At 43.7% G+C, this 15879-nt stretch overlaps 1 protein-coding gene across 2 annotated transcripts in view; it reads right to left on the bottom strand.

The window, feature by feature from the left end:
- Nucleotides 1-15794, bottom strand: part of NT5DC1 (5'-nucleotidase domain containing 1) — a 137760-nt gene extending 121966 nt beyond the window's left edge. The window contains exons 1-6 of one of the 2 annotated variants that reach the window (XM_045798510.2): nucleotides 15575-15794; nucleotides 10036-10127; nucleotides 8576-8647; nucleotides 6682-6788; nucleotides 1478-1557; nucleotides 652-736 (exon numbers count right to left, since the gene is read on the bottom strand). In XM_045798510.2, coding sequence (XP_045654466.2) covers nucleotides 652-736; nucleotides 1478-1557; nucleotides 6682-6788; nucleotides 8576-8647; nucleotides 10036-10127; nucleotides 15575-15667 — 529 coding nt within the window. In that variant the 5' untranslated portion in view covers nucleotides 15668-15794. The remainder of the gene's footprint in view (nucleotides 1-651; nucleotides 737-1477; nucleotides 1558-6681; nucleotides 6789-8575; nucleotides 8648-10035; nucleotides 10128-15574) is intronic. The other variant, XM_045798511.2, reaches the window with a different exon arrangement.
- Nucleotides 15795-15879: the final 85 nt, after the last annotated feature.

Here is a 15879-nt window from a genome sequence, read left to right as displayed (position 1 = left end):
AGGATTATTTTGATGACTTAAACTACGTTAAAAGGAAGGCAGGTAATTTTATGTCAATCAAAAGGCAACCCTTTTCTAAGCTGAGAAACACTGCTCTTGATCACCTACCAGTCCACTGGTTGACTCAGCACAGTCTGGTTTGAGTCCCCGAGGTAACCTATGATAAAGCATCCCTGAATTCCTTAGAAGTACCCCCCGCGGAACCTTAGCAAGCAAACCTGAGATGCAGCTGTGAGACCCGACGTGCAACCTGGCCATGGCTCTGCCCCATTCTGAGTCAACCAGTCCTGTTTTTATGGAATTCCCCCTTTCCCTAGTGGCTATAGCTACTACACCCATGGTTCTAGTGAGTGATCCTCACTGCCAAGCCAGGAAACAGCTGGAACCTCCATTCTGGGAAACCCACAGAATGCCCCTTCTGGCAGGCCCGCACAAGACAGCAGAGCTCAGAAAACTGGCAACTGTGGCCAAGAAGCAGACACGAATAAAAGAACCTCTTAAAATATAAGCAGTATCAACTTCATAGCAAAATATTTGATAAAATCAAGTCCTAATTGAGGAACATAACTAAATAGGTAACTTCAAAGTAATTCACAAGCCGTATGGCACTTAACAAACATCGATTAGAAGGTCTCTCTTCACGTTACTCACCCTTAAAAGCCGACATTTTATAATTGTGTTGTATACCAGCAACTATGTCCTTCCAAAAATCAAATGTTTTTTGACCATTGTTCTGCTAAAAAAAAAAAAAAAAAATTTCCCAAATATTAACACAGGTAATAATCGGAAATATCGGAAGACTAATACATTTGCTTGAAGTCACTATGGATGAAAAACTCATGTAAATAATAACTTCTACATAATAAAATGCTCAATGGAAACTCAGAAACACATGACTAATTCTGGCTCAAAAGTAAACCGTTATCCAGGTTCTATTATTAACATGATTGTTACGATTTTCAAAGACAACATATGCAAAACAGAAGAGTAATTCTGACACAAAACTGGTGACTTTTCACAGATCGTAAGCCCTAAGTATATTCAATCTTCATAAACAGTATAAAGTCTCTACACATCAACTGCTCGAAAAGATGAATTTTAAAAACTTCATCTCAGTTTTTAAATTTTGTATTATTTAGAGTGCCTAGGGACAGGTGGAACTTTCTTAATTATCTTTAATTTTTTTTTTCATTCTGCTAATGAAACCAAGAAAATATTTTTCCTGTATTTTCTTTTTAGACATTTGCACCCCCTGCTGGAGAATACGTTTATTATCCCTGGGGGGAGAAACGGTCACGGCTATTTAATTTTCTCAAAATATTTGACCCAATTCTCTATGTTTTTCTTCCTCAGTCACTTCTAAAACCACAAAGAGGAAACTGAGTAAAATCTCAACTCAAAAGACATATATAATTAAGCCCTCTGATTTATGACTTTAACACCTATCATGATTTCTGAAAAATGAGTCCCTGCTCACCTTTGTTAAAGAGTCCACCACTCTGGCACATAGAAGCGCTCCTGGCAGGTCAAAGTAGTTATCATAAAAATAATATTTTCCTAAAAAAGAACAAAATTTTAAACTAGGAACAAATTAACGCCTCATTTACGTGACACACAGAAACTTGGCTGAAGAGACACTAGATTTTGGTTTGGTCACTTAGAGGGGCCTCTATTTCAATTCAGAATGGCTCTATTACAGACGTTCATTGTCTTTTAAAGAAGGGTTAAGCTACAAGAAAATTAAAAAAATGATATCCCTAATTTAAGGATCTTATGAAAAAAAATTTTATGTAAGAACTAAAATAGACTATACCCTAAATATAAGCTGGATTATGAAAAAGCCACAATTTATGTTACCAATGTCACTGAATTTCAAAACAATCAGCCTGACACTGGAGCTCCAAAGTCATCTGCACAACAGCACCTTCTCATATGTGCTGGGTGGTCCACCTTCAGTTTAATGTGAGAACAACCAGGGTGATGAAGAGGAATAAAAAAAAAAATCACATCACATAAGGACATAACGTACTTATCTTGGAAAAACTCAGGAGCACAGGACAGACACTCCAGGATCTCAGGGAGGACAGGGATTGAATTTATCCTGTTTGGCCCTAGGACAGAATTAAACTTGAGCCCTCCTTGGTGCAGATGTCAGTTTTGAATCTGCCATCCCTGGGCAGACACCTGATGACCCATGTCACATCCCTTTGGCTCATGTCTGATCCCAGCCACCACTGTACTAATGGCATCATCCCACCTCAAGCACACCTGTGTCCTTCACTTTCCCCAGTAGCCTGTGGAGTCCATGTGCCCCTGTGGTTAAGCCTCAACCAGGAGCCAGTGGTGAGCCTCAAGTTTGGGAGGCAGTGCAGGCTCCTGTCCCTTGGACTGACAACTCTGGGAGGTATTCTCAGTGCTTCTCAGAAATCCCAGTGGAATCCAGCCCCCATTGTTCCTTCCTTCTGTGGCTCACCCTCTTCACTGTCTCACTCCTGTATACCAGGATCGGGACCAACCACTCTGCTTTGGGGGAATCCCAATGTCACAGAATCCCTAGAGCACCCTTGTACAAAGAGGAACCAAACAGAACTGAAGGTGAAGTCAGATTTTAGTTTAATGTAAGAAAGTACTTTCCGAATAGTCATTACTATTGCATGCAATATTATAAGTACCTGATTTCAAGTCCTCCCTTCTTCCCATTTGCAAGCTAGATATGAAGTTATGGCACACAGCAGCCTTGCTCCTTAGTGCCCACTAAGCAATATACCCAGCATATTGCAGGCACTCAACAAATGTTTGTTGAATGAATGGATGGATGGATGGATGGATGGATGGATGATCTAACAGTGGAATGGATTTTTGGAATGAGGGAGTGTTGCAGGTAAATTAGGAGAAAATCCTCTGCAGGAGCCAGATGTCTATCCCTTTAAATGTCATTTAATGCCCTGCACTTCTTCATATCAATTTATTAAGAACGTATAGGAAATAAAGTCAAAAGTTCTCCTTCTGCTAATTTACAAAATTGCTGTGTGGGTTTGCGTATCTTTTCCCTCAGTTAAAAATAGTTTGGTTGGCATCATCTTCCTGGTTTTTACTCTTGCAGCTGAAATTATTGGCAGAACATCTTAGACTACTTTTCATTCCTCAGAAAGGTTAGGATGGCTTTGTCAGCATGAGGAAGCAGGCACCTGGAGGAAAAGGGAGGTAACATCCCATGTGCATTTCTGCCCACACTGCCATGCTATAAGGCCACACAATACTCCAGGCTCCCGAGACTGGGACAGTGGGCACAGCTTCAAGGTCCACGAACCTACACTTGATCTAATCTCCTGGCCTGCGACACCAGAGTGGCCAGCTGCTCCGGGCACTGTGGCAGCAAATGTGTCGTCACTGCCAGTTACGTGCCCTTGCTTTCCCCTCCCCTTTCGCTCCCTTTGTGGCCATTAACAGACAAAATCCAGGTAAAGAGTTGAAATACTGATCATGACTTTTGGTCGGGATCTAATCAAATAACTCAGGGGTTTAATGAGACTCCCTCCCACAAGCCAAGGGGCCGACTCACTCGACTGTCAAACGTGGGCTGGATGACCGCTGCGTGGACACACCAAGGCTTGTTCAGGCCTGACCTATGAACTGGGCCAGGCTGCTCTCAATGCCTCTTCCTCCACCAAAACTCCAAGACTGTACCCCGTGAAAGCTTTGACTCTCGCCCCCTCTTACAGCCTTTCTTTAAAAGACATCACTGGCAATGAAGGAGATTAGTGAGTTCAGTTCAATAAAACAAGCCACTAAATAAAGACGAGTCCTATAATCCTTAAGCTTTGCCCACAGAGAAGCCGTTCCCCAGGAAGCCATTGCCAACACTACATACTTTGCGAACTGCCTACTCTTCCTGGTAACAGAACAGAGGCACGTGAATGACTGAGGGCAAAAGAACAGCTGATGTTAGCACGATGTTCTCACTCGTGCAGATGAGTGATACCACCTCCACGTAAAGGTGAGCAAAGTGATGCTAGCAGTGGCTTAGTAACTGACCAGATCACTTTACCCAGCAAGGAACAGAGTCAATACGATCCAGGACCACCTGCCTCTACCTGCCCTGTGGTTTCCGCCTTACCAAGCTGTTCCTGCATAATCTACCAGTTTAAGGGAAAGAGATCAAAAGGACTTGCCCTCTGGAAACTGGCTGGCAAGGAAACCATACTCCTGCCAGTGCAACAAACTGCAAAAGGATTATCAAATAAACTGTCCGTAAAAGGTCTCTGTCCATCAATGCTTGAAATTCCCTAAATGTACTGATAGGGAATGCACTTTATAATGCTCTCCTTAAATAAAGGCCCTTATTTGGCCATACTGATCAAAATTTTACTTTATTTTATTTTATTTTGGTGGGCAGCAAAACAAAGTTTATTGAATGATAGTAAAGCAAAGTTTATTGAGGGATAGTACAAAGCTCCCAAAGAGGGAAGGGACCCGAGAGGGCTGCCCTAAAATTTTTTTTTTTTTTTAAAGATTTTATTTATTTATTTGACAGAGATAGAGACAGCCAGCGAGAGAGGGAACACAAGCAGGGGGAGTGGGAGAGGAAGAAGCAGGCTCACAGTGGAGGAGCCTGACGTGGGGCTCGATCCCGTAACGCCGGGATCACGCCCTGAGCCGAAGGCAGACGCTTAACCGCTGTGCCACCCAGGCGCCCCTGCCCTAAAATTTTTAAGCCTATATATCCTTAGAGCACTTCTAGGAATTTACAAAAGTGCAAAATATACACGTATGAAAACAATACTGCGGGCTTGTTTGTAATGGCCAAACACCAGACACAATGTAAACGTGTCCCGTGAACAGACTGATGGATGACACTGGATGGAACGGCACACCAGTATTTAACAGCACGAGGCGCATCTGTGTGTGTGCTGATGTGACAGGATCTCAAAGACATCATTTAAAAAGAGCACAATGCAGGAAATGTATGATCCCTGTCGTATACTTTTGAGAAATAAGCTTCAAGGAAAGGGGATCCTGAAGGACAACAGGTGTGGCAGATAATTAACTCTTCATTTTATTCTTTTCCACAATATTTAAATTTTCTAACTGTATGCTCACATTATTTTTTTAATGTAAACAAAATTTAACTGGGTTGTGGAATCACAGGCCATTTTTTCTTCTTCTTTTATATGTCTCTACATTAAAAAAATAGTATTCCTTTTTAAAGGCATCAAGCTTTCCCTTATGATCTGGCAGAAACAATAGGCCTTTGTTACATGTCACCACCATCTGACCACTGAGCACATAAATGGGTAACACTTCCCTAACAAACCCAATTAAGAGGAGATAAACTCCAAGCTCATCCTCAGAGCGCTCCTGGGTAAACTGCTGGTAAGGTGCTGATTCCAGGAGGTGGCGCTCGCTAGCGGGCAGGGTGGTGAGCAAACTGTGGGTCACCCTGGGGGAATGCTCTTTCCTGGCTGAGAAATACTTCACTTCTTTGAAGTACTCTCTGCTTCTGAATGGATGTCAGAGTGAAACCCTTAGCTCCGTGCCTGGCCTTCTTGGGAAAACATTATCTACAGCTGCCTGCTCCTGGAGAGACAATAGCCGCTCTCTGTTTTCAGCTGAGTAAAAGGCTACATAGACACCCTTTTAACTTCCACTAGCCACTGAGACTCGAGATGTGTGAAAGCATTCCATCTCGATCCCCAATGTGAAATCTGTCTTCCTCTCAACTTATTTTACCAAGAGCACTCATTTCCTGACATTTTCATCTCAGGACAAAAACAAAACAAACTCTCAAAAGATAGTGAATGTAACACAGCAAATCTAACTGTAATGAGGAATAATGCCAACTATTTTCAGGTTACTACATTTTCTTTTCTTTTCTTTTTTAGGATTTTATTTTAAGTAATCTTTACCCCCAACGCGGGGCTCGAACTCACAATCCCAAGATCAAGAGTCACACGCTCCACTGACTAAGCCAGCCAGGCACTCCTCAGGTTACTACAGCTTCTGAAGGAGTATAGGTGCATTTCAAAAGTGTAGTGTGGGAGAAGATGGCACAAAAATTTAGAACAAATGAAAAACTAACAATTATAATAAGGTCTATTTGTTTATAATAATGTCTTAATTACTCCTTATTAATTTATGCACATCGATGTCTACAAATCATTCCTGAGAAATCTTTTCATGTTTACACATGGTGAATTTCTTTAAAGACAGTGGGGAAAAATGCGCGAAATTATTTAAAAGAAGGGAAAAGAAAAGATAAAGGCAGAAGATACTAGGGCTGGCAGTAAAGAAGAGAATCAAGAAAACAAGAAAGGTGGGTAGTATGAATGTGAGGAGAAATGGGTAATGGAGAAATTAAAGCAAAGACTGAGCTTCTAACAAACTGAAAAAAAAGAATACGAACGACTGAGGAACATTATTACTCCTAGGTGCTAGTCTTTTCACTCTAGAACAAGTGAAAGTAAAAGGAGAATCAACAAAACCTGAAATAAAGCAGAATCAACTGCCACAGAGACATCAGACACGTGTGGAAAACACATCCTACTCCTATCAAGCCACAGCGGCTCCCTCGCGCATCCTGGCCGCAGGAGGCAGATGGCATGCCTCCTAGCCTCGCGCCGCAGGTCCAAGGTCCAAAATGCAAGGGGCGGTCACGGCCGCACCACCCTGCACGAGCCATACCTGATCGGCAAGCCATTCCCGTGTCAGACATGAAGTGCTTCCACTCCTTCCGGCCATACGCCGCTGCCAGTGCCTCGGGAGGCATCATCTTCGTGCCGTGGCTCGCCCTGGTTTGGGGAGATGGGGTACGATGCTTGTCAACGCCTCCTCTGAATACCCCCTCCTCCAGCCTTGCTTTTGGGGGGTCCTCCCTTAAACTAACCCAGTTTTCTTTTCTCTGTTTTCAACTGGATGACTGCCCCCTTGAGGGTCCTATAAGGCACTTCCCTAAGTTCTTCATCCACTTCATCCACCAATGGGCACGTAAGTGATCAGGAGTAACTCACCCTGAGGTCCACCCTGGGCGAGCTGCTCTGGACCTACAATATCTAAACTATTTCTCCGGAAGAAAACTCTTTCCTGAGACGTTGTTGTTTAACTGTGACGATCAAGGTAATCTAACTGGAATGATCAGAAAACAACTGCACAGACTGGGTAGCAGCAGCAGAGAGAACCGAGGGGAGAAGGAAGGGGAAAAGCAATGAGGGGAGAACAAATGGAAAAAATCAAAATGGGCTCCTTTCTATGAAGGGGACAACGCTTCAGAAAGCAAATATAAAGACGAAGGAATCTGGAGTGGAGCACCTGATGGGACGAGGAATCTGCTCTACTGGAGGAAAGCAGGCATCAAGGAGATTAGCTAGTGAATTCAGGAGAAACTGCAGATGAGCTAGAACTTGGAGGGAGGGCGTCAGAGCTCAGGGCAGGGACGTTGAGAAGGAGGATTGAGAAGGAGGACAGACAGATATAATAATGAAAGAAAGAACCAGACCTGTAGAATGCTTTACATTCTTTGAACAATGATTGAAGACAGCTAAGTGCACTCTAAGAATCTGATGGTTGAGTTTAAGGTCACGGTCAAAGCTGCACGGAGTATGTATACATACCAACATACAAATGTGTACATGTATACATACACGCTAGCTCTAGACGCCCAAGGCAAGAGACATGCAAATGAATAACAAAATAATCAGAGATGGGGCCACACCTGATCTAGTTGTCTGCACCTTAGGATAAGGCCTAAGGTAGAGATGAATGTGTACTGTGCAAAAACAATGATGTATCAAAAGGAAGAGTATGTACCAGGGGTTAACTCGTGCTGAGTGTCCTTTCCTTCAACTCTGATCACATTAATATAAATAATAAATCGCAGAGCCTTGTGACTGTGTTGACTTGCCTCCACTATTGGTATTGGGGGAGAAACAGATGCCCACTCCCTGACACCCTCTGTAGGACTCAGAGCAGTGGCGGTAGCAGCTTCTCAACTGCCTGTCCTGCTCTCCAACAAAGTGCCTGGTGCACCCTGGGGGAGGGAAGGAAAGGGAGTGAGCACTGAGTGTGAGAGGAGGAGACCGATGAAGGTTGGAACCGACTGGAAAAACTTCCAGAAGGACCTGGAATGCTCCTGCACATGGGGGACAAATTTAGACAAATGGAGAAAGAAGGAGAGGTGTGCACAGATCACCAACCCCTACTCAACATCCATTCTCTCCTTCCTTAATAAAAAGAAATCTAATTTTATTCCAGGCAACTATGTACTTATCTAACACAACATAATCCCCAGGCCCTTTTGCCAGAGGGGTGGTCAATGAGATGAAGCAAGCTATTAAAATTCTACTGGATTTCCTACAAATATTTCTGGCGAGTTAAATTTAAAACAACAAGACCTTTAAGTCCAACGCTTCTAGAGCTGTATTTAAATTGTTCAAACAATTCATACAAAGAAACACAGGCACATGATCTGTCAGCTGATTGATAAAAATAATAACCTTCTTTAACCCATACTTTAACAATCAAATGCTATATAAAGTCTCCTGGAAAAAAAAGTTTTGACTTTACAACTAAATTTTATTACCTGAGCACGGTGCCATTATCTGCAAGTTTAATGAAGTTCCCATCTTCCAGATCCAATGCCAAGCCCTTGCAACTAAAACAGAAAAGTCTGATTACCAATCAGTTCATAGATTCAGCTAACCCAAAAAATAATATTCTAAAAAGGGATTCTCCAACCCATGTGAATGATATGTTAGTCAAACACATAAGAATATCCGAGAATCCCAAAATTAAGTAGCATCCACACAGCAAGTATGTAAGGAAAACTGTCATGTGCAAAAATGAAGGACAGCATGTTCAGCTTGTAAAATCCCTACGCTTTTAATAAAGAGGAACCTAAAATTTCAAGAGAACAAAAAAAAAAGAACATCCCTGTATGTCTCTGTTAAAATGTGCAAATGTTTTTCATTAAATAAAACACACATGCATGCCCACATTTATATTCTCCCGGATAAGCTCTTAGCCACGGTCTCTCCTTATACTCTCCAGAAATTGCCTCCATTTAGGTCAGGTTATAAAAACTTGCCCTCTGGGCAGGGCATATTACTGAAAACCATTAAAACAAAATCAAATACTAAGTTTTAGGTTCCTCGCTGTAAAAGACTTGTGGGATTTGGGGAGAAAAGTGGGTACAGATTCTTTATTATGAATAATAAAAGCAAGGAGGTTTAATGGCCACCAAGTACCAAGAGAATTAAACAAAAAATGACAGGGCACTTTGGGAGCATTACTGACTCTGGTCCACAGTAAAATTTCCAGAGTCAGCGGTTTTATATCGCAAAATACTTCTATTTCTTCTTTTTACAAAAAGGATACATCAAAAAACCTAACCAAATATTGCAGAAATATACAATAGATGAACATCACTGCTCTAGAATTAATTTTGCATGTGTTTCTGTGTATTTTAGGTTTATTATTAATTTTCAACTGAACAATTTCAAAGTGTAGGATTTTTATTTTGTTGTTTAAATGAGGAAAAGAGACAAAATAAGCCTTGGGAAGTGGAAAAACCTAACCCAGGAAAGGAGTAAGCAGTAAGAGTCTTAGACATAGGAAAGTCTATTCAAATTATAGAAAACCAAATGTCCCAGTTCAGACACATTCAAAACATGATGATTCTTCCTCTTCTACGGTTCTGTATTTGAAAAGCAATAAAGCAAACTTTTTTTTTACAAAGGATATAAATTTTAGAGACAGTTCTTAATAACCTCTGAAACTTATGACAAACTTCAGCCATACACAAATGTCTAAATTAGTCAATAAGCTTTTAGCTTATTTACATATTTAATTAAACTAGTCTAAATTTAAAGTAGAAAAGGCTTTAATTTATGAAACATAAAACTTTTAATATAGAAGGCATTTTATCCTCTGACTCAGTTGCACATTTTACTTTATGTCTCCATAGAAGAGGAAGCATTAAAATTTTATCAGTAACATTTAAGAATCAGAGGGAATGGGAAGACCTTAAAAAAAAGAACTTACCAGAAATCCCAATCCTCTGGAGTCACAGTTAGCAATTCCTTGTCATACCCTTTCTCCTTGACCAGGAACTGAGCAAAGCTATTATAAATAAGCTATAAATAAGAGGAAGGAATAAAGAAAGATTAAATAGAAAATGCACTATTCATTCCTAATTTCACAGACCTGAAAACCTACTGGAGTTACTCACAGGGCAGACGGGAGAGAAATATCTATAATTGTGAAGGTCTACAGTTTAATCCCCCTTTAACGCAAGCAATTTATCCATCCCTGAAAGCCCCAGAGAGCTATTGTGTCTTCTTACACTGCAGAATTAGACCACCAGTATACAATTACATAACCAAGGATGACTATCAATCTTACTCCCAAATTCTAAGGGTTGGAGATCATTGAGACTGGACAAAGCTTTGTAAACTTATTTAACACATCACCATGATGATAAACATATCAACCGATCTATCATTACCTCTATCCTCAGCCCACCCTTAGTAGACAATGCTTGTGAGGCACTGTTCGTCCCCAATTCATAGATTATTTTCCCCTGAATAAAGGACATCAAACCTGTCACTAAGTTACTTTTGTTTTGTCACTGACACAGGGAAGTCTCAAAGGGAAATACCCATGAGGACCAGGCAGATGACCTGAAGGAGGAATCAAAGAGCTCCTATCAGATACAGGAAATAGCTCTTATTTCTCTGCCATAAGAAAAACTGAGGGAAAAGGACGAACGAAGCTTCTGGAAATAAGTAAAGATAAACAGATCTTCTGATTTCTCAACAACAAAATCCCAAGTATTTGAATGATGTGTCTTATTTTTTTCTGTAGAGCTGGCTCAAATTTTTAGAGAACTCTGTATCCCAAGCAAAAAGTAGGCAAAAGGTGGATAAAGGTCCACACTGGCTCTACCCCATTCTCCTTCAAAGAATGTTGTTAAGCCAGCATCAGATGCACTTGAACCTGAGGCAGAATGCCGGCCTGGCGTCAGACTGAGCAGTGTCCAAGAACATACTTGAGCAACTTGACCCGTCTCCTCTATGTTAACCCGTAACCTCTTTGACAGTGTGAGGTGGCACAAGGGAGAAGCAGGTACACAGCGAAAGGGATGGAAGAAGGCCTCGCTGAGGTGATGATGTTTACACTGACCCCTGCAGGCTGCACCAGTTAGCTGGGTAAATCCGGAGGGAGGGGAGCATGCCAAGTCCAGAAACCCAGAGGTCCTCACATGCCTGGATTTGGGGGTTGGGTGTGAGCATCAGAAGATGAGTGCAGAGAAATCAAAAGCTGTCAAATAGAGCTGTTCTCTGTCCTAAAGCTAATTAAAACCACTATACATGTACTCCCATGCAGTGCAACGTGACTCTGAACCAGGTCAATTGTTAGTAGCTCACATTATGTCAACACTATATATCAACCCTTCTCAACCCTGGCAGTGATTCAGAACCATAGAGACGGCTCTTAAAACCACCTGGAAATTTCAGGCCTACAGGCTAGGGTGGGGTCCAGGTGAGGCCACGCAGGATTCCTGAAGCCCAGAGATGACTGAAAATCATTGGCTTTCCATGTTCCATGGATTTTCATTCAATCATTAAAAAAAAAAAGTCAAAACAATAAAAAATGTACCGAGTCATTCTGAGGTCCAAAGTACTACGGACAATAAAAAATACACATCGTGATCCTGCCTTGCGGGGAACCAGTGCTGTGGGATTAACAGATGTAAAGTTGCTTTAGAGCAGTGCCTGACATACAAGTAAATTCAATTTAAGTATTTGTTGTTGTTATCAGTTCTATGCCGGTTAAAAAAAAAAAGGCCCTGATAAGTGCCGTTTGCCCATTTCCATGGTATAAATATGGCTACTTTCAAGCTACCAATGGTCACTGCATCCCATTACATTCGCCTCCGGTCAAGGCACTTTATTCAGTCTTGGACTTTCTCACCCCTTGGCAATCTTGATAAAGATATGGGCACGTGATTCCAATGAGGTTGGACACCTTCCTAGGAGAAAGGAGCCTTTTCCAACAGGGCTGCCAACAGGGGCGTCTACAGCTGTGTTCCTTACCTCGTGGAGAAGTTTCTGTAATAGGAGAGAATGAGGTCAATGTGCCAGGAGAACCAGAGAATAGTGGTGCTGAGAAACATAAGGGAGTCTGTGCCTTTGAAACCTGTCCTAGTCCCAAGGCCTTGGTTCTTGGATCTTCTATTTTGTTGAGTCACCCCAGAAACCTTCATGGCACAGGACCTCCATGGGCAGCCCCCTTCCTCTCCCAGCCTTCGGGGCCACTGCCTCGCTCACAGTCTCACGTGACTAGTAACACACACCACCCAGCAGTTGCACATTGGTGTCCTGTAAGTTGTATGCAGACCACAAATTATGTTTGGTTCCCAATTCAGTTTGCCAGATAAAATATGAAATACCTAGCTAAATTTGATTTCCAGATAAACAACAATGAATTTTTTAGTATAAGCACATCCCCTGCAGAACACACATCTAATAAAAATGTTATTTGAAATTCAAATTGAACTGGGTGCTCTGTATTTTTCTTTGCTAAATCTGTCTTGCAACCCTATAATCCTATTGTTTGAAAATGAGCTAACATCTAAAACTTGAGAGACTTCTCATACAAGGTTAGACTTCTTTTTTTTTTTTTAAACAAGTTCAGATCTCTAACTTATCTCAAAAGAATTAGATCTTTTAAGAGACTGAGCCCCTACTTTCTCATGGCAGATAGATGCTGGCAAGAGTCCAGTGTGGCTGCATCTTCAGAAGGCAAATCCACTCTCCTGGCTGTCCCAGGCCCCACTCCCACATGGGGGTTAACTGCCTGGCCCCATCCCCTTCTGAGTCTGCAACCCCAGGGGAGCACAGGGGTCACCATTTCTAGGATGGCTTTCCTGCACCCCCAGGCGAGCTGACACAACCAGTCCCACATTTGCACAACACTCTGCATTTAAATGAGGGGACAGGCCTTCACAGTGTTCCATGATGCAGTCACCACTGATTTCTCGAACGTATTCTCCTGCAACTCCCTGCCTGCTGCTGGACGCCCAGCACTTCGCAGAGTTGTTTCTCATCTCTGGGTCCTTGCCCTGGCTATATTTCCTCTGTCTGAAGCGCCCCCCTCTGCCTCCTCACCTGTCGGCTTTCACTCCTGCACTGGGGCCCAGCTCAAGCATCAGTCACTCCAGGCGGCCTGTCTAGGCTCTATGACACACATAAAGGATGGTGGTGGGAACAGAAGCCCGCTAGCTGGATGATCCTGGATAAGCTACTTATCTTTTTTTGTGCTTCGTTATCCTCATCTCTAAACACAACAGTGACAAAGCAATTACCTCACACAGTTGTTGTAAAGCTCTAACCAGTTCATTTAAACTGAATGCTTATTAGAATAGTGGCTGTGCCATATTCAGTTATTAAAATGTCGATTTTTTTATTCAGTAATTCCACAAATGCTGATTGAAGCCAGTGTATGGCAAGCACTCAGCTCAGCACCCAGAATACACAAGAAACTGTCAGAGATGCTGACGTCAGGGAGTCACAGCTCTAGACTCAAGGAGAAGATTCCAACAGGTTAACTGGAAATTTTAAGCCGTTGTGTAAGTGCTATGAGAAATTCAGGGGTTTTATGGAAAATTGGAGGTGGGATGGGGATGAAACGATAACTTTAGGGGGCCAGGGGAAGCTTTCCAAAAGGAATGCTATTTCAGATGAGATTTGAGTTGGTGTGGTGGAGGGAGGGCCTCGAGGCATGAGGGGCAGGCAGGCAGTCTGCAGCAAGGGCCAATACTATCCTCACCACAGGGGGCTGAAACCAACGCTTCAGCATCTTCCCCCACTTGGAAAGCCTGTGTCTTTCTCTGTATCCAACTGTATTATGGTGCTCAGCACACTGCTGGCATTTCATAAAAGATTTCTGGACCAAACAGGATCCGTAACATCCTAGGTTCTTTCAGTCTTTAAGCCTCCCTTATATTGGAGGTTTTCAGAGGATCTTGCATTCTGAGATGTGATGCTCACACATGTACAAAATGGGTTTTAAGATCAGTGGTTTAACAATACTTCCTTCAGATGATGGTGGCCACAGAGGAGATGCAAGAAAACTCACATTTTCAGGAGGGAATGTGAAAGGCGCATGAGGAAGGAAAATATGAATCAAAGATCTAGAAAAAGTAGCAGCCAAAGGATCAAGAAGAAAAGCTTTCTCAACTTTCAGTATGACCAAGGAAACACCTGTATAGAAGGAAAGCAGAAAAGTGTAACAGCAGGAACGGTACACTTTTTTATTTTTTTTATCATCTGTGCATAGACAGCACAGGAGCAACTCAAACACTGTTTTGACCTTTGACAGGTACCTGAACTGCCTGTTGGGGAACCACTGACCTCAGGGTGACAAGGAGCAGCAACTGGCTGATGTCTGCACCAGGGGCCTAGAGCTCTAACCATAAATGGTGAGGCTTAAAAATGGTTTGGATGGTAACCAGAAAAGCACTTGTATGGGTCAGACACTGCTCTAAGCATTACACATCTATAACTCACTTAGTTCTTGCAACCTTTTGCGGTAAATCCAATTATTTGTGTCATTTTATAAACGGGGAAACCGAGGATTGAAAAAAAGTAAAGTAACTTGCCCAAGGTCACAGAGCTAGTAATGGAGACGCTGGTGCCCCAAGCTGGGCAGTCTGGGCGTGGAGCCCTGCTCTGAACACTGTGCTCCTAGTTAGCTCTTTTGAAAGGCTTGGATGCTTAGATCTTTGACTAAAAAATTTCTGTGAACTTTTTATATTAATTTCCGTATGAAACCAAAGGAAAGGTTGGGGGGCAATTCACCTGAGGGTGTGGAATCAGACATACTCCATTCCCCCTTCTTTCCAAAGTTCTAGGAGGACCCCAATTTAGTAGGCTGCTGTTAGGATTAGAACTGATTCAAAGGGCATGGTGCACGTAGGAAGCGCGCAGTGAATGTTGATTTTTGTTTCTTGGTAGAAAACAAAATTAGGGCTAAGAGTCTAATGACTTTTCGGCTAGCGTTCCTTCCAATACACCACACAATCCTTCCATGACTGCAGTGTTTAAAAACTGACAGGTGGTCGCATGGACAAGCAAAAGGAAAAATGCACATCAGGAAAACACAAGCCCAGATGGCTATCTCGCAGCGCTGCTGGAGGCCAGAATGACTTGCAGGGAAGTTCCAAGGCCAGGGATCTGCAAAAGACACCTCCAGATCCCCTGGCCCCGCCCCGCCTTCCGTCCCAGGAACCCTTTCCCCCGCCCGGTGCCGCACGATCTGCCCCTCCGCCCCTTTACTTCTCCACCGCGCTCTCCAAGTTGGCTAATAGCGGGGTGCACTGAGCCGGTGCCGACCGCACGGGCAGGGCCCGGGGGACGCACACTTCCGCCCGGCCTCGCGGTGGGAGGCCGAGTTCTGCGCAGAGACGTGGCGGCTGCAGGCCCCCGGCAGCGCTCGCCGCCCAACCCCGGAGGAAAGTCCAGTCCCCGGCCACGATGGAGGTGCACGCCGTGCGCCCCGCGCAGCCCGCGCCACTCACCAGGGCGCTCTCGGGCAGATTGTAGCGACACAGAGTGTGGTCCAGGTCGAAGCCGACCACGTCGCAGGCGGCCAGGGAGAAGTGCTGAGCCATGGCTGCGCTGGAAGCACTGGCGAGCGCCTCGGCCGCCGGGAGGGTGCGAGCAGCCGGCGGTCGGGACGCTGCGGGACGTTGCGGGATGGGACCGGACGGGACCGGGACGGGGCGGGGCGGGGCTGCGGCCACCGCCGGGACGCAGCGCGTCGGCCTCCAGCGCTTCCCGCGCCCGCGAGCACCGCCCCCGGCCACGCTTCTCCCCGCCCCTC

This window comes from Ursus americanus, chromosome 11 (genome assembly GCF_024610735.1).
Source record: "Ursus americanus isolate L20-20 chromosome 11, mUrsAme1.1.p, whole genome shotgun sequence".
NCBI classification, from domain to species: Eukaryota; Metazoa; Chordata; class Mammalia; order Carnivora; family Ursidae; genus Ursus; species Ursus americanus.
This window is presented reverse-complemented; position numbering and strand designations above follow the sequence as displayed.